The 19,800-nt window shown below is 36.4% G+C and overlaps 1 protein-coding gene across 1 annotated transcript in view; it reads left to right on the plus strand.

Annotated features, from left to right (window-relative positions):
- The window catches only part of LOC140153217 (carboxypeptidase B-like), a 102,159-nt gene extending 82,567 nt beyond the window's left edge, over positions 1-19,592 (plus strand). Inside the window, exons 5-10 of the mRNA XM_072175913.1 lie at positions 7,842-7,940; positions 9,773-9,883; positions 11,600-11,690; positions 16,928-17,139; positions 18,032-18,116; positions 18,573-19,592. Of these exons, the coding sequence (XP_072032014.1) occupies positions 7,842-7,940; positions 9,773-9,883; positions 11,600-11,690; positions 16,928-17,139; positions 18,032-18,116; positions 18,573-18,754 (780 nt within the window). The 3' untranslated portion in view covers positions 18,755-19,592. The remainder of the gene's footprint in view (positions 1-7,841; positions 7,941-9,772; positions 9,884-11,599; positions 11,691-16,927; positions 17,140-18,031; positions 18,117-18,572) is intronic.
- The last annotated feature ends 208 nt before the right edge of the window (positions 19,593-19,800 follow it).

Consider the following 19,800-nt stretch of genomic DNA (forward strand, 5'->3'; position numbering starts at 1 on the left):
ATATAATAATGTTCTTTTATATGGAATGTATTCAGTTAAAATGGGGTTTAAAATGCCTGTATATTATGTAAAACATGGTTTGTGTAAAAAGAAACAGAAATCTCCCCTATCTAAAGAATAGTAGTAAAATATATTAGATAAGGTAATAATTTGTATTTTTTATATATCTATTAGCTGTATTTCTCTTGACGTATGTGATATTGTCAACTGGATGTTTTTCAAATAAAGTACGTGGGCTTTACAACACCGCCTTATGAGGATCACTTGATGGATGATGAGCAGCGCGTTATAACTCCCGATAAGAGACACTAGCTTGGGTCAAATACTGTAAAATAAGCACGTGAACAATATGTGGGTATTTAGGACACTTTACAGCCTGGAGAAGCTCAACAAAGACAAGACTAGGCATATCTTGCTAGAACACAATAATATCACTTCTCTTGTTGAAATAAACTATGGGGTATCTTTTTGAATACTTTTTGTGATCAGATATCGATGTCAGAGCATGGTAAATATCCCAGTTAGGCCTATCCTATTCATACAATCAGATGTGTGGTCGGTAAGTGGGAGAGGGAGAGGGTGTGTTTCTCCTTATTACCATAATAAATATTTCCACTTTGCTTGACATAACCAAGTGAATTTTTACTCGCTACAATATTTCGTCCTTCACATCGGAGGACTTAAGGTTGGTCTGAACCCTGGAATTATGGAAACTTTCGGACCTCATAACTGCTAAATTATTAGTCTAAAGAATATAAAAGTAGTTGGTCAAGTAAGTGAAATCTCCTGGACAAATAATTCACTGCTAATTGTCTCATTGTAACCCGTACGGGGAGCTGATCACGATTGCGACTTGCGAAGCTTGTGTGTATATGGTGTGCGTTTCTCTCTGCGCTTCTTACTGTAGGTCCGTGAGATGGTCGAGTCGGAAAATGTTTTCATGACTGGTCTCTTTCAAAAATCCGCTCATGGTTTATGAGCTTTTATGAATTGGGTTATGGAACGATTGGGGTGGTAAAGTATGCAGAGGCCTGTGAGTTTGGAATAAATGCACTATATATCATTAAGGCTCTTTCGTAATACCGACGTTATTTGAAGCCAAAAATTATTTGGCCAAAAAAATTTTTTTAATTATTTTTAAAAACTAGATACTTCAGACCAACCTTAATCATGTTAAGGATGAAATATTGTAGTACGTAAAAGTTCACTTGGTTTAGTCAAACAAAATGGAAATATTTATTATAATCAACAACGTAATGAATTTATTCAACGATTTATTAACATGTTTACCACACGTCTTGCCTCAAAATCGATCGTTTGTTCATTTTTATTTCGAAAAGATAATTTCAAAGATATATTTAAAGTACTTTGCTGTTTTTTCTTAGTTCTGGTTTTTAATCCTAACGCTGAACACTTTTGTTTGCTGTTAGAGTAAAAGAAGAAACGAAAAAGGTCAGAAGATGAACAAATAAGTCACTTTGGTATCCCGGGGATTCGAACCTTAGACCTCTCGCGTGCCAAGAACACATTCGTCGACTGGTAGTCACAGGGGTTTAGGAGCTGTTAGGGTTGATACTTGGAATATGAATAACGAACATTAATATTAAAAAACTGTAATTGCCTTCTCAAACATACCGTGATAATATAAGCTAATATAAGAGTAATATTATTTGAGCATCGATTATTAACGATTAATGTTAATCCACCATGGGCATACGGTCCATTTGGATATAATTTCACTGATTATACATCCATATGCAATCATCTAATGCTGATAAGTTATGATGAATATTCATCACTAAAGATAGCGGTGTTAAATCGGTATAAATTCAAGAAAGGATTAATTGGTCCTAGAGCATACTTCGGCTAGCTATCAGTGATCATGAAGTTGCTTTGTGCTCTTCTTGTGTTTGTGGCATCTACCTCGGCGGTAAAGAACTATGCAGGGTAAGTCTTTTTTTATATATAGATAAAAGTCAGAATTCAAAAAGTATACAAATATTTGTTAAACTTGCAACTGTTTTCTTGACATTACAAAATAATAACACGTTTATACACTTGAATATAAGCAATGTAGATTTTTCAAAAGTAATTTTAAACACTCACAGGTTCATAAATAATTTGCTGGTATACGTAATTTTCAAGTCATGATGATAAACCAATGCTTTTTCTTGACAGGTGAACACTTATTTGAGCCATGTAAACCGTGAAAATATGTATAGTGTAATGCATACTTATCACAGGCCCTCGTCATTGATGCGTACCATCAGTTTTATAGGGGACATTAAGACGGTAAATTCCGAAACAAGTTTGGTCTTAATTTACGCGTCAAAGCCTACTAATTTCCCCTCCCAAACATTCAAAGTGCTTGATAAGAATGACAGCCTCATGTGTTTGTCATAATCCTAGTGACATTTTAGTCTTGGAATATGTTTCGTTTCGGCGGTATGAACAAAAGCAAGGTAGTTTGGTGATTGCCTAAATCGCTCGAGCAAATATTGAACTCAAACTTGGAATAAAAATGTTTGTGTAATGAGCTTCAATGGGTAGAAACCATACAGTCGGACCAAAATCTGGTCATTCACAAAATACTTTTCAAGCGGTCTATCATGTCAATCTTAGGAAAAATGAAACGAAAATATATAACGTATCTGTATGTACGGCCGAAATAATCCTACGACAAACGTAAAAATGAAACGAAACGACGTTCTCGTGTGGTTGGCTGAAATAGTCCTACGCAAAAGGTATTTATCAATGAAGACATACTCTCAAATATCGCTATCACGAGATCAAAGTGTTGACCTATTTATTTATTTATTTATTTATTTATTTATTTATTTATTTATTTATTTATTTATTTATTTATTTATTTATTTATTTATTTATTTATTTATTTATTTATTTATTTATTTATTTATTTGTTTATTCGCCCACAAAATAGGTCATTTCAAGATCATCAGAATCAAAGTACAGATTGTTGGATCAGTGATCAAAATAATTTTCTTCCATTACATTTTCAGGTACCAGGTGTTGCGTGTGGTACCACAGGACATGGAACAATTACAAAGACTGCATGATTTGAGCAATCTACTCGAAGATACCGTAGGTCGACTATTATTTACATGGATACTTTAGGATCCACAACTTAAAAGTTCCCTCTAGAGCTGTTTGAACTAAATCGAAAAAGTATATATTTTACGAAACCCAATCTAGGTAGAATTATTAGTTTATACATGTCAAAGACATGATATGGAGAGTGGATTATATAAGATCCACAACTTATAATTCCTCGTAAATAAATATTTTAAGGTATGTGTATATTCTTATTTGTTTTACATATCTGGACCAATTTATAGCGTCACACAATCATTGCGTTCGGTCACAATGGTTCATGATTATGCAACAAAGAGGCTGGTTTAATCTGGTTTAAAAGTTGCTCCTGAATCTATTCGCTGTCGAAGTGCCGTTAATGCCGGATTAACTACCATAGAAATGGGGTAAAACAATTTTTGAATTTTTGAATATATCGCGCTGCACTACAAGCAGGTTGTACTCATCACCTGTGTATGTCTGCATACATAGATTGAATACAATACCGCTCCTTTCAAATATACTAATCTTACAGGTGCGAGTGATCAGCTTGATATGGTTCAATGCAGAGGTACCGCGTGAATTCAAAAATTGTTTTACCCCATGGCTATGGTAGTTAATCCGATTTATTACGTCACTCCGATGGCGAATAGGAGTCAACTTACCTTCATGAATAGGCTTGACCTACTGCCACTCGCCTACTGCCTATTGTTTGATAGTTGACTCCTATACAAACTAATAAGGTTAAACATTACCTGGCTTGTTTTCCCTGTTGACTCAAGCAAAATGATTGTTGTCTACAAAAAAACCCTGCCTAAACCTGTGATGTCCTTTAATGTCAATATATTAAAACCTCTCAATTATGCTTTAGATATTACCATCAATATCGTAGGTTTTGGAGAAAATGTAAATGTATTAGCCCCTTTAGATATATTCAAAGGTGACCTAAGATATCAATTATTTCTGTTATGTCATGAGATTTGTTTCTTTCTTGTATTGATATTAACAATATCATCACCATTATCATTTATTATCCTCATTATCGATCTTGGAAATTTGACTTAGCCTTTTCCAGCCCCACTTATTGTGAAATGACCCCAAATACAGGCCCGTAACCAGGACCAAAGTCCCATTTGCGAGCGTAGTGATTGAAAAAATGCTATGCCTTTTTTGGTCAAAAACGGCAATATTTTGGAGGAAAATGTCAACCTTTTTCAAAATCTGCCCCCTAGTCAAAAAAGGTCAAAATTTTGAAAAAAAAAGGTCCACTTTTTCACCCCCCCCCCAAAATAAATCCTGCTTACGGGACTGCCCAAATATGACAACAAATAATACCCCCAAAATTATTTTCAACACCTGGGAAAGAGATTCTCACTTTAGTACCTTTCCGGGTTATTATAATATTCACTGCGATTTTGATAGCCTTATAATTCTTGACTCTCTGTGACAACTTGAATACTCTGTCAATGGCTTGAGCGCTAACAACTTTAATAGTTGAAGTTCACGTATACAGTCTTGTTCATTACTTTTCACACTCCTACTGTTATTCCTTTTTATTATAGGTAGATTTCTGGAAAGGACCAACCAAATTAAATCGACCCGTGGACATTATGATTGGCCCAAATCTTGTTCAAGATGTGAAAATAGAATTATCTCGCCGTGATTTGGGTTTCTCCATCTATGTGGAAGATGTGCAAACCAACATTGATAATGAGAGATGCACGGACTGTGTCATTGCTAAGGCTGGGTTTGATTACACTATCTACCATACTATTGATGAGGTAAGTGTTTTAGTACATTCTGTTCTAATATCGAGGCGGGTTTCAAACTTAGTGGATACAACCTGGAATTCAAAAATTTCAAAATACTGTAATAGGAAAAGGGTTAATAACAAGAATTGAAGAAGCGCATGATGGTGTCTGAAATAAAGTTATTGTTTTTTCCACAAGTCTGTGGTATTTTTATGAAGCATTGCGATTAAGAATTTCGTGAGCCTTTATAAATACATGGTTTTAACAAACTGTAATTTAAACATGGAAGATTATTCGATAGAAAAAGTCTGTATAGAAAATTCGCGTAAAGCGCGCGTTCAAAAAAAATCACAATTTCTCTCCACAACATTATTTTCATGTCATTGATCAATTCGTGGAGAGTTAGGCAAACTAATTCTGTGATAAGCTACTAATGCTTAAAATTATTGGTGTTGATGATTCTTTCTTATTTATTTAATTTATATGTGATTGAATTGATCTTCTTGGTTGTTTTCATTTGTCGATAAAAATATTCCGGACACATCTGTATGATTATAATAATTAAGTGAATGTATTCTTCTCATCATAAGGATTCAGAAAAAGTATAGTTTGACACATCTCCTCCGATGTACGATATTCAGTTATAGGCAAAAGGATCAAAGTCAAATTTTGGGTTACACAGAGATAACATTTGAAAAAGTCTCAGATCTTCCGCTGGTAAAACAATTTAAACAAGAATAGCTTGTTATATTTCCGGTGTTTTGTTACCAGGGCCCGGGACCAGGGCGTAACAGGTCAAAGCCCATTTTGACATTGACCTATTTTATGAATATTTACGTTCCATGTGTGTGTGTGTGTGTAGTTCGCGAGGTGGTAAGTTGGTGTATTATTGTGTAGTTATTATTAATGTTGCTATAAATTTATCCCTTTTTCAACTGATATTTAATATACACAGATCAGTCAATGGGTAACAGATTTTGCCAACGAGAATGCTATGGTTACCGAAATTAACATAGGTGATTCTTATGAAGGTCGACCAGTCAAAGCAGTTAAGGTACGTTGCCAAGACCTTTCCAAACTTATTTTGACCACGGTCCCCAAATAGAATATGGCATCCACGGATAGCATCCAAATACATCTATAAATGTGATGAACTTGTCAGCAGCATAATATTTATCATCCCTTTGGGTTCAAAGTTTCTGATACCCGCTATATTCTCTCCATGACCATGATGACCCTATAAGTCCATCTCCAATCCAAAGACCTCATTTTTATTTTGTTGTCATGCCCTTACCTCGAAGGTCAGATCCTTACACCTGTATTAATATCGAAGTGAAAGTCCAAAATAATTTCGCGCGCGTCGCTCGTATTTCAACATACATGGTCAAATGAAAAACGTCTGACAAAATTAGTAGCATATGCACCTGTTCGAACCCCTGAAGCATTTTTTTAGGAAACAGGAAAGGAAGCGCAATTCCTGTTCTCTATCCTTGATCCTGGTGTCACAGACCCTAGCTACGCCACTGAACTCCCTTAAGACGTAATGATTCAAATGGATTTAGATTTTTAGATTTTTTTGCATAAGTAGACCTAATGGTAATCAAGGTCGTAATAGTTTGTATTGCCTTTGAAGCTTCAACGTCATGGTCAGTCAGGTGTTGCTAATGTCATCTTAGTGCTTATTGCTTCGTAGGCCTTATTGTATACATTATTGATCCAAGAATACATCAGAAGGTAACAGAGGTACTGTATGGAGTACTCAAGTTAGTATTTTAGTATAAAATTGCACATTTTCGCGCACTTCGCGTGCATTTATCCCGGTAAAGTCATTTAAGGGCTGGGGTATGAACGTTTGGACAGTATTTATTGTGGGACATTAGAGCACATCAGACATATCGAATTGCATTCTGAATACGAAGAATGTCCTTCTGATATCAAATAATTTTGATTTTTGAAATTCGCAATGTAATACATATTTTATGGCAAATCATTAAAATTGATATTTTTGATATTTAACAGTACTCGAAGTAAACTTTATAAATCTGATGATTTATACTTAAAGTGTATGTAGGTGGGATGAAAAAGCCGACGATCAATTGAAAATTTTGACCTTTCGTATTGAATATATGGATTTTTTTTTTCTAAAAACACCAAAAAAAAGGTCTTTTGGGGAAAAATCCATATCTTCAATATGAAAGGTCAAAATTTTCAATTGACTGTCGGCTTTTCCTCCCAGCTACATACACTTTAAGAATATAGCATTAGATTGATAAAATTTACTTCGAGGACTGTTATATATCAAAAATTTGAAAAATATCAAATTTTTATAATTTGTCATAAAATTTGTATTATATTGTGATTTTCAAAAATGAAAATTATTTGATATCAGAAAGACATGCTTCGTATTCAGAATGCAATTCGATAGGTCTGAGGTGCTCTCACGTCCCACAAAAAATACTGTCGAAACGCAATAAACGCTCATTCTGGATCCCTTAAGGATCTGGTAAGCAGGTTGATTTTGTCCCTTCTAATGGGCACAAGATGCACTGCAATTATACTAAAGACTTCACAAAAAGTATCGAAGCCGTTACAAATACGCATATACCTTCAGAATTATCAAATCGTATTCATAATGTTTTAACATAATGAGAAAGGTGGCTTATGTACGTACACGCATTTTGATACCCCAATCGTCCAATTTGATCTATATCAACAACATAGTAGTATTTGTAAAGGACAACCCCGAATCTACAAGTTGCACTAAATTGTATTGAGCTTATGGGAGGGGGACTGGAGAGTTCTCGAGGACAAACTAAGTAATAGCAATGTATCCATAATATATTAAGGTTTAATCCCCACATCTTGATTACATGTATGCACTAAATACCCTTCTCATACATATTTGAAGGCTTAAGACGATTGCACAAAACAAATACGCACGGAAGTTTACCGTTTAATACTATACAGTTTATACAAGGTGTATTTTTTTTTAAATTTCAGATCAGCTCCGGAGGAAGTAAACGCGTAATTTATATACAAGGTGGTATCCATGCACGTGAGTGGATCTCTCCAGCAACTATGATGTATATGGCCAATCAGGTAAGCTAGACAGGGCCAAAGCGATATACCATTCGCCACTTGCACGGTTCCGCCATTATGCACTATGTGCGGGAGAGCCTCGAACTGGCAGCATACATGAATGGGAATTGAACCAGTCATATAACATTCTGTGTAAGGTTACGTAATTCTTCCTTTCATGTATGCTGCCAGTTCGAGGCTCTCCCGTATATAGTGCATAATGGCGGAACCGTGCAAGTGGCGAATGTTGGTCGGACCGGACCGAACGAGGATTCTTCAATATATATTTTCTGCTGTCTTCCGATTTTTTGTTAAATTTATACTCTTGTCACCCAAAGATTCACACGTTATTTCTTCAGCAGTCCAAGTAGTAAATGGATATGTAATATACTCTGGTGCGTGAGGGTATGAGTTCGAGCCCCGCAGTGTTGTTAGTTGGTCAAGTAAGTGAAATCTCCTGGACAAATAATTCACTGCTAATTGTCTCATTGTAACCCGTACGGGGAGCTGATCACGATTGCGAATTGCGAAGCTTGTGTGTATATGGTGTGTGTTTCTTTCTGCGCTTCTTACTGTAGGTCCGTGAGATGGTCGAGTCGGAAAATGTTTTCATGACTGGTCTCTTTCAAAAATCCGCTCATGGTTTATGAGCTTTTATGAATTGGGTTATGGAACGATTGGGGTGGTAAAGTATGTGAGGCCTGTGAGTTTGGAATAAATGCACTATATATCATTAAGGCTCTTTCGTAATACCGACGCTATTTGAAGCCATATAGAACAACCAAGCCAATACTCAAGGGTTTTTTGGACTGTATTTTGACTCTCAAACAAATGTTTATGGCAAAAATTATCATCTATGACCCATAATTTTAGGTCCAAAGGTCTATCTCTCACCCAAAGCCACATTTGTTTACATTTTTCTGTCAAAGAATGCCCTTACTTTGAAAGTCTGTTTCACCCTTACACACCTGTATATATTTCATATTGGAGTTGAATACACAAAATTTTAAGATTTGAAACACTAACAGCAAAAAAAATTTGCAGTCGCACAGAAAGTAGTACATACTGCAGTTACTGTTCATTTTCCTATACACAATACACAGTGCTCTCACCATTGAGGTGTGACCTCTACAAACAGTGTATGTTAGAGGTATAGGGCATTTCCTAGTTAACGTCACTGTGTGAAAAATAACCGGCCAATATATGTTGTACTCTCTGAAATTCTAGGATATATAATTTTGTAACATTTTAAAGCTAATTTAGATATTTGAAAATGTTCGCACTTTGGTGTTTTAGTAAGTAGGGCACGGCATGGCCTGGAAAATTCCCTATGTAAATCGAATGCAACTTTTAGTGACTATCACTCACTTATAGACCGCTTTCTTCCGAAGGGCATTAAAGCTAAACCACTTGACGGATATTTTTTGTACTTGCTGTCAATCAAGAATAATGTATACATTACATATAGGCTAAAAACTGAGTATGTGGGGCACCTGCAAATGTTCGTACCTACCTGATATGTAAATGACAGATAGCAGTAAAAACAGCTCCCATATCTGTCATATCTTTGGTCAGTGCAGCGAGTCAAGGGATTTCAAGTGGAGCTTATTGATTGGCTAGTGCCATATATTGGCATAAGTGCAGTCCACCATAAATGTGGAGGATAGACTAGACTTTATCGATTGATTTTGCTGGAGTAGTTTCCTGTTTTACCTTTAGCAAAAATAAAGTGCCCACCTTTTCAATTCCAAGCCAGACGACTATACGTCGTGTCTACGCAATTATATTGAAATAATATTTTGGTTGGTGAAAAATAATGTTATTACTTATTTCTCGCTCATTGCATATTACAGCTGGTATCAAATTACAACACTGATGCCGAAGTGAAGGCCATGGTAGACAACTATGACTGGTATATTGTACCATCCCTCAACGTAGATGGTTATTCGTACACGTGGACCAATGTGAGTATACATGTTTTATTAGCTCTGTACAAACTTCAAAAAGTATGAGAGAATATAGAATAAGTGCTATTATGAGAAACTAATAATTTTGTCGCATTACCAACACATTATATGTGACCGTACACGACGAATGAGCCGTAAATTCCTCCCCCGGTCAATTTTGTTTTATTTCGTGTTTCGAAAATATACATCATAAGCTTTAAAATGGTATATCATTTGACTTCAAACGATATCCAGAAGCGGTGTTATGGTTTGTTAAATTTGCTCCTTCAACAAAATGGTAGCTTTTTTCGTGTCTACGTGTGTCTCTTTTTCCACATTGCTGGCAATAAATATCAAACAGTCATAATTGGCGGTCATTTCAAATCCTCCCCCAAGTCAACGAGTTTAAGAAAGTTCTCTCATTGTCAATTGTTGGTTATACATACCTATACAAAATACAATGCCTGGTAACTCACCACTTGAACAGAATTTAGCCAAAGCAAACAAAGACCAGTGCTATTAAAATTCTATATCCACTTCAAGAATGAGATAGATGTCGCGCCAGCATGAGTTACTGATGAATACGACCTTCATACACATTTTACATTGTAACTCAGAATACAATTTAGGGAATTTACGGCTCATTCGTGCTGTACGTTGTCATATTATTTCATCAATTCTGCTCGTCAGCTCGTCACGTCATTTCAATTTTTGCAATAATGGGCTATTCCAGAAATTAATGGCACCCCCCCCCCCTAAAGAAGACATGTAAGTTTGTACCATAAATATTTGTGAATTCCCAGACAAAAATTTTATCCCCAAAAAATGGGACTTCCCATTTTGACAATAAAATGATTAAAAGATTGAATATTCCCAGTGTTCCTAAAGAAGGCAGGCACATTTTTGCCAAAATTCCAAAGCCTAAAATAAAAGGTGTCTTTTTCTTGGGAATTCCCATGTCTTCTTTAGGATTGTGACAATAATGACCAATTTTTGGGGAATTTCCAGAGCAAAAATGGTGAAAATTTTGGGAATCCCATGTCTTCTTTAGGGGTGCCTTTAATTTCTGGAATAGCCCATTGGGCGAACTGGTGGTTTTGAGCTATGGATCCAATTCCTGAAGATTTCAATTTTTCAATTGCGCAAGAACCGCATGCACAGACTTTGATCACATTTACAACGCTTTCGGGCTTTAGCTTAGCATTAGCCAGTCGAGGACCATAAATGGAAATACTCTTACATTTTCATTTCAGAAATATTGATAAAATATGAAGAAAACTGAAATGTGACGTCCGTATATATTTGAATTCGTATGCCATATTGGATTTGCACGGCATTCCTTATGACCGGGCATAGAAAATTAACATTTGCCGCTCCTAATTGACTTGCAGTGAATAGCTTATTGTCTATAGGGGTTAGTTATTTCATTAGTAATTAATGGTGGTAATAATTATAGCAAAATTGCAAAATCGTCCTGATGTCTGACATCCAAGTTGACATTATTGGAATCGGAACAATTTTGCGCGAGGAGGGACTTAAATTATTCATTACCAGGTTTTTGCTCAAAAAGTGGCCAAAATACACAGACCGTACTGGATTGGAGCTTGTTCTCTGATCCGACCAAAGTATTAATGAACACTGCTCCCTTTATACTATAATATTCTTCCGGTATATAGCACCATTGTCTGATGTGTTTCATTTTATTTCACAATCCTTTTTTATCTACTCACTTAGGATCGCATGTGGAGGAAGAACCGCCAGCCAAACGATGGATCTCGGTGTGTTGGAACTGATTTGAACAGAAACTACCCCTATCAATGGGGAGGTATGTGTCTCATTAGTTTGCATGTTAATACTCAATTTTCAGTTTGTGCATTAATGTCCGGGATTAATGTTACAATATCTCACACTATCAGAAATCAATATTAAACATTCACTGAACAGTTTCATCTGTAGGATTGGTTTGGTTATCAAAGTAAATTTAGGTAAACAAATCCAGTAAACTACTCACGTCTTTAGCTTTCGCCATCTCGGATGACGGCTTTCTCAAAAGTGAATTGGTTCACTGCTTCTCCCGCGGAAAGCGGCTGTAGCCTCCCCGGGGTAGCCTCATTCCCAGAGTATGATGGTACAAGCTACAAGCTATTGCCACGGCACCACTCCATTGTGCACCAAAATACTGGCGCCGTTACATGGATGACGTGCTTGAGGTCATCAAAAAGGACACCACAGAGAAACTAACTGAACATCTAAACAAGGTGGACGAAACGGGGAATATTAAATTCACGTATGAGGAGGAGAAGGATTGTAGCATTCCGTTCCTTGACACATTAGTGGTCCGTAAACAAGATGGCAGCATAAAGCTTCTCATATACAGAAAAAAACCCACACGGATCAATATTTGAACTTTGACTCACAATATCCCCTATATCAGAAACTCGGGGTCATTCGTACACTGTTTGACAGAATGGATAGTATAGTGACAGAGAAGGAGGATAAAAAGGAAGAAGAAAAGAAGATCAGAACCGCGCTTCAAAACTGTGGCTATCCAAGGTGGGCAATGGACCGTGTTAAGCAGCAAATGTCAACAAGTAAGATCAAGAGTAACAGTTCAAACAAGAGCACCGATGATAACCCGTCAAAGGGTATGGTAATTTTATCGTACGTTGCAGGCCTCTCAGAGAAGCTCAAGCGCATCTTTTGGAAGCACTAAATCGCAACAGCCATGAAACCTCATAACACTATTAAGAGCTTATTAATGCACCCTAAAGACAAGAGAGAAACCAACCAGATGTGCGAAGTGGTCTATAACATTAAGATTTAATTTAAATCTGGTCAACCAGACATACCTATTTTTGACGGACGAACCGACGTTGCGACTGAAACCTTCAGTCTTCAGCTGGGTTGTGATGCAAATGACCTTGAGTACCGGACACTTCCGGTATTGATGACAATCGACGAGGAATGTCCTTTATGATCCTGTCCCAGACGTGTGATAGTTTGGCCCGGACACCGCCACCGCGGTTGAGGGATGGTTGCTCAGCCCTCACCCAGATTGCCTCTTTCACTCCACGCTCAAACCAACGATGCTCGCGATCTAGGATTCGGACATCCTTGGTGTCAAAATGGTGTCCGGTGGCTTTCAAATGTAAGTACACTGATGAGTCGTTTCCACCTGAGCTGGCTCTGCGATGTTGTAACATGCGATTGTGAAGAGGTTGGGCGGTTTCTCCTATGTAAGAGTCTTGACAGGCTTGCTCTTCAGAACAGCGGACCCCGTATACCACTCCACTGATCCTCCCCTTGGGCTGTTTGTCCTTGGGATGCACTAAGGACTGGCGGATCGTGTTCGTGGGTTTAAAGTGGGTGGTAATTCCGTGGTCGCGATAAATTCTTTTGAGTTTTCCGATAAATCTCCGTGATATGGGATGGTAATACTTGTTGTTCTCCCCGTCTGATTCGTGCTACTGGCGGTGGGTTTGCTGTTGTCCTTGTTTAAGGCCTTGTTAATGGCCCAGTCCTGGTAACATTCCTCGTCGATTGTCATCAATACCGGAAGTGTCCGGTACTCAAGGTCATTTGCATCACAACCCAGCTGAAGACTGAAGGTTTCAGTCGCAACGTCGGTTCGTCCGTCAAAAATAGGTATGTCTGGTTGACCAGATTTAAATTAAACTTAATTTCAACATACCCAGATGAATGAGAGTCTACACAGTTTGGTCTATAACATTGACTGCAAGGGTTGTGAAAAATCATACATAGGTGATACAGGGAGAGCGTTTGGCACACGGTTGAAAGAGCACCAGAAAGATGCCGAGAAAGCGGAAAACAAGAAGTACATCCGCACAAGACGGAAAGAATCCACCACAGAATTCAACAAATCAGCAATTACGGACCATGTCGCTGCCGACAACCATGTTATAGATTGGGAGGGAGCTACAATACTTGACAAGGAAGCAAATCAGTTCAAAAGAAAAGTCAGGGAGGCCATATGGATCAGTAGAAAGGTGGCCACCACCATGAACCGGGACATAGGCTCATACACTCTAGATCACGTATATGTAGGTATGTCACAGTGGCTGCGCAATAATTCTGCCACACTGTGCATGCAAGCATAACAGTGAATTAAAAAGCGCGCGCATCAAAGTCGGCTGATTTTAGGAAAACATCAATGTCAAAAATGAATTTCCTTAGTATGTTCCATTTATCCCAATTGTTTCAAATTTTAATACATGGTATGTGAAATCTTTCTGAAGCTACCATTGAATCCGACAAAATTAAATTTTGCTTTGTTCAAGAATTACTGCCTGTTTAATGGATTTTAGACGATCGCTCATAAATCAGTAAATATAGGCCTATTGAAATAGTCTGATCTACCACCATTTAGCTAAAATACTAATCTTTCTTAGCATGTAAATTATTTCCGTCTACATTGAATGAAGCACTTGAGGAACACTAGTTAAAACATAATAATGGCCACGCGTTTTGAACTCGCCACCCAAAAATGGTGGTTTTGTTACGCTTTTCCAAATCGAGACTCGTTCAAATTGTTATATCTCTGCTTAAACAAAAGGTATTGAAGTGTGTTTGGTGTCATGTTGTAGCTAAATGTGTGCCCTAACAGACCTCCACCTCCAAAGGAGAATTGTTTATCAGCTAAGATAGTGGAGTTAGAGTTGTTTGAGTTCAGAATGACCGAGGTGGGGATGAGGCGGTGGCGGATGAGGCGGTGGCGGTATGTGCAAAGTCTATGGGAAATAAAGATTTTGTGTGTGTGCATTGAATCAACTGATCATATCTTTGCATCCATATGGGCTACAGACATGGTTAAGAGCTCTTTTGAAAGATTATTTATTCTGCTAATTGTTTTAATAATTTTGAACTCTTTATGATTGGTTTAGTCTATGAAATGCAAACTTTTATGTGCAAAACTACCTGTTTTCATATTAAACACTGTAGTAAGCAATGCGGATGTCTTCAAAATCTAAAAGCTGCCCTAAATTTTAATTACTTATCCTATCATAGTCAAAGTTTACATTTTCTGAGAGGAAATTTGATGAGGAATCTAAATATGGACTTACTTTTTTTGTATGGGTTAGGGGTAAAATGTTTCAGTTCAAAATATGTTGAATTGTAAAAAAATTTGAACATATTTTGGGACACCCTGTATTCCGAGATTACCAAACAGCTGTGATTTTTTTTCTTCCAAAGTCAGTAGGCTCCCCCTAACCTCTAACCAAATCAATGTTGTTTACTTTCAGTTTATAACTGCAAGTTAGTAATAAGCAATGCATTATGTGACCCATTTTTATTTGGATTTTTTTATTCCACCCTGTATAACTTCAAGGTCACCCTGTACAATGAGTTGAAATGTGTATATTTAAATTGCTTTTGCCTTCAGCTTTCCAAAAATGTATACTTTTGCTAGTTTATGGTTGATAGTTGTGGAGATATTCTAATTTGAAACTTGATTGGTGTAAAAATTCATAATATTTGTGATGTAACGCTTAGGGTGGCGAGTTCAAAACACATGGCCTATTATCAAAGATATTCCACAGGGAGTAGTTTTCCAAACCACAATAGCTTTAAGCCATTGTGTGTATCCAAGGCCATACTAGTTTTGTATACGCGCTAGAGTGAAATGACAGTTCCTTTTACCATTTGCCCTCCTACGTTAATCCAGATAACAAAATGTTAATTTTAAGTCTCATTGCAAATTAATTTTTATTGTTACTTTCGGATTTGGCTTTGAGTAATGGTGACACATACCATGTTGACAGTAAAAAAGACAATTCTATTCCAGACACCATCAAAATGTCAAACTTTGTATTTTTTGTATTATTTTTAATTAACTGCAGTTTCTTTATTCAACATCATAACAGGTTCATACTTGACAAATTTATGGTGAATGAATAGACTTTCATTAAATATTAAAAAACACCAAAATTACTCATGCCTAATTTACATAATAATATCATGAATACATAATTAGCTGTAATTAGCTAATTTGCATAATTAATTACTTTTCGTGTATTTTTTGTTATCAATTGAAAGAACTTCGTATACATATGTGTGCAAAAAAACCCGCACCCTGATATCATGTACGGTTTTCCACTGGCATCAATTTTGCATATTAATTAGCTGAACATAGTCATTTTTTCAGCTTTAATTTGTCTGCAGATTGGCCGAAATTGCTAAAATAGTACATTTGGTTAATTTATTATAATTATTCAATGATACATTTTTTAATTTTGTTTTCGTTAACGAAGTCAGGAAAGATAGGCATTTAACCTGTGATACTTAAATTAACGCTGCTTTTTCAAGCAAGCGTCCAAATAAACCGTCAAAATCTCGGAATGTGCCAATTTTGTGATTGCAGCCATTTTGTGGCAGGTTTTTATTCCATTTACGAGCATCTTTAAATTGACACTACATCACAATGCATTGACCGATTTCAATTCCGTTTTTTGATTTTTGATGCTTTAATAAAGTTCATTCATGTAGAAACATTAAATAACGTGAATGAGGGAATGAGGCTACAGCCGCTTTCCGCGGGAGAAGCAGTGAACCAAGTCACTTTTGAGAAAGCCATCATCCAAGATGGCGAAAGCTAAAGACGTGTGTAGTTTACTGGATTTGTTTACCTAAATTTACTTTGATAATATAACATGTTAAATACGCTCTTAGAAGCCTTCTATGCATACCTTTTTACCTTTTTACTTTTCATAAAATAATTTTATACTTATTTCAAAACGTATTAGGGGAACTTATAAGTTGTGGAGCCTATATTACTACCAAGCCAAGGGATACAAGTGCACAACTATTCTTCTTAAATCAACTAATGTATCAAGGGTGATATAATTAAAAGGAAACTGACGCTACAAGCTCCCGAAAGTTCCTGTCAGATTTGTCCTTAAAAGTTGGATATTGAAAGGTTTAAAAAGACGTAATTTCCCCATCCGCCTCAGGAAACGAGCCAGAGACTAATTGATACTAGTTCTGATGAATAAATGACAATATTTAGTGCTAATATTTCATGAATGTCTATTTCAATAAAAACAGGTACCGGAGCTAGTCCCAGTAAGTGTTCTGATACATATTATGGTTCGGCACCATTAAGTGGAAAAGAGGTTTCTGTAGTAGATACCTGGCTCCAGCAATTCTCAGGCAACATAGCACTGTTCATTGACTTCCATAACTACGGTCAGCTTTGGTTGTACCCATGGGGCTATACAGGCAACGCAGCAACGCCACAACCAGACAAGGCCGTTCAAGTATGTATATCGTCCAGATCATAAACTCTCTTTACATTTTGGTGCTGGGGGCTCCTGATAAAGTGAGCGCCGGCTTCCTGTATGGTTTATACAAGTGTTGGGGAAAACAGTCCTATCCCGGAGGACGGGGATGGGTATTTCGATATGAAATGTATAAAGGTGTATAAGGCTGAAAGTATTGTAGTCTGTGTTACAGACCGTGTACCTATATTATCCAAAGCTCATCCCCCTTGATCGCGAGTCCGACACTTTCGCGAGTCAGTCTTTAACAAAGACTAAAAGTATTGGCGCTTTCGGTGAGAGAACATTATACAAAATGGGAGATTTCGGTGAAACCGTGAGAGATGGACTTTGTTTTTGACCTAACATGGGTTCATCGGGTGAGAACATAATTTGAACATACAAGTGAGGTCTTTCTTTGAATGAGAATAAATTCAGTAAAAGGGATGTGCAGTGATGGAGATGAACTTTTGTATGGGATACTAGTATACAGTTTGGGTAACCGTTGTTTTAGTAAATTAATGAATTGTATACATTAGTTTATTACTTTCGAAAATGAAGTGATTTTGGAAACAGTCATGGTTCTTGAATATGGTAACAATTCAAACATTATCAACAAATGTTTCCCTTTGGCTCAGAATAAAACGATTATTAAAATCCTGCGTAACCTTAAGCTACATAATCGATTAGGTAAGAGTATTAAGTGTTGTGTTACCGGACCCGGGTAGCAAGTTTAAAAGAAGGCTGTTAAGATAATCACTAATCAGAATGTATAAAATAACTCTAGATTTTGAAGAATATATATATGAATATGAACATTTCATAGATATTTCTGGACGCATTTAGATCGAGGATAATACTCACATCTCTTTTTCCATGTCCCTTTGTACAGCAAACCATTGCTCTGGAAGCAACAGCTGCTTTACAAGCAGTGGCTGGAACCTCTTACTTTGTTGGAATGTCTGGACCTGACATGTGTAAGTTATTTTAATTGTCATATCAAATAGATGCTAATCCACCGAAAAAAGTATAATCTAACCCGATTCTGATCGATTGAAACTAATGTCGAAACGTTTTGTATTAGAGTAATGTTGCAATCATAAAGATTCTTTTCTATGGTTATGACTATTTTTCTTTTCTATATTTGACCTGTTGTGACAACAATATAATGATAATAATATAATTACGCCTATAGACTAGAGGTACTATTTACGTATTTTTGCTTTCAATGAACAAGAATATATTAATGAAGTATATAATACTTTTTATGACAACTTTATTCGAGGATATAGTATAAACATTTCATGTCAGGTGATGTAGTATCCACCAATCAAATGTGTGTGGCTTAGACATCAAAAACCCCTTAGAACTTGATAAAGATGTACATTATCATTTATATGAAAAGAAACTTTTTTGCTTTTACAAAATTTCAGACCCTGCCTCCGGAGCCAGCGAGGATTATGGATATGGCACTCTTGGTGTCAAATATACTTACGTTGTGGAATTGAGAGACGAAGGACGATATGGGTTTAATATTCCAGAGAGGATGATTGAGGAGTCTGGTAAAGAGACATTTGCAGCGCTTAAAGTTTTTGGAACCAATCCTTTAGCTTGAGACAATCATGGGAAAAGGCCCTAACAGAGTAATATTAAGATACGTGATTGTTTCCTTAAATCACTGTTAAATACATGGGTAATGTTGTTTAAATACGCAAATAGGGATACATACTCATTGTGGCAGCAGTATGGAATTTCTCCAGTTTTAAACAAAACTGGTTATGTTGCATTCCCTATTACAGTTATGGATACAGTTTTGGAATATTTTTACCTTTTTGCCATGTCATTACCAAAACCTTTTTTACTCAATGATAACTTAAGTTCAAGTTTAATTGTTTTCACCTCAATTGATAAACTCAAGATTAAGAATACTCTCTAAAATATGTAAAATTATTCTGGAGAAGGAAGGGTATTCGAATGCTATAGTTTCTGATGATGAAAAAAGTACTGCGGATTCTTTCAAAAGAAACTGTTATAAAACATCTTGCTTTTATTTTTTACAAAACAAATGTCATTTAGACCTCCTGTTTTTGTTTAATTCCACATATCGTCTTAGTAACTATTTTGTCTGATAAAGCTTGAGGTATTTTAATCGGATATATCACCACCAAAAGGGTGCTCTACTTACAAGCAGAACCCCCTTTTAGACCGTGTCACCTTAAAACCCATTTACTTTTCAAAATAATCTTTCGAAAATTATCCTTAATGTGCCACTACTCGGTACACTTCAGTTGCTGTCAAAATATCGGAATGTCTTCACAAGAAAAAAAAGCATCGTTTTTCAAAAACTTTCTTCCATGACTGTAAGGGAAAAAGTGTATATCTGTAAAAACTGGAACCTTATTTAAGGGATTATGATTCTATTTTACAAAGCCTGAAAAATTATTTGAGTTCGATTCTGGGAAACTATTGACAAGAATAAAAGGAAATATCCGAATCTGTGTACGTGTCAAGAAATTTGTGATGTTTTTTGTTTTTATGGACCTGAGGATATTTCAAGATGGAAATGTGGAGATCATTGTGAAGTACAAGACACCATCCCAATGAAGTATTTAGGAAACCTTTCCCATATAATATATGAAAAAGATTCTTGCCCACACGGAT

Source organism: Amphiura filiformis, chromosome 1, assembly GCF_039555335.1.
Source record: "Amphiura filiformis chromosome 1, Afil_fr2py, whole genome shotgun sequence".
Lineage (NCBI taxonomy): Eukaryota > Metazoa > Echinodermata > Ophiuroidea > Amphilepidida > Amphiuridae > Amphiura > Amphiura filiformis.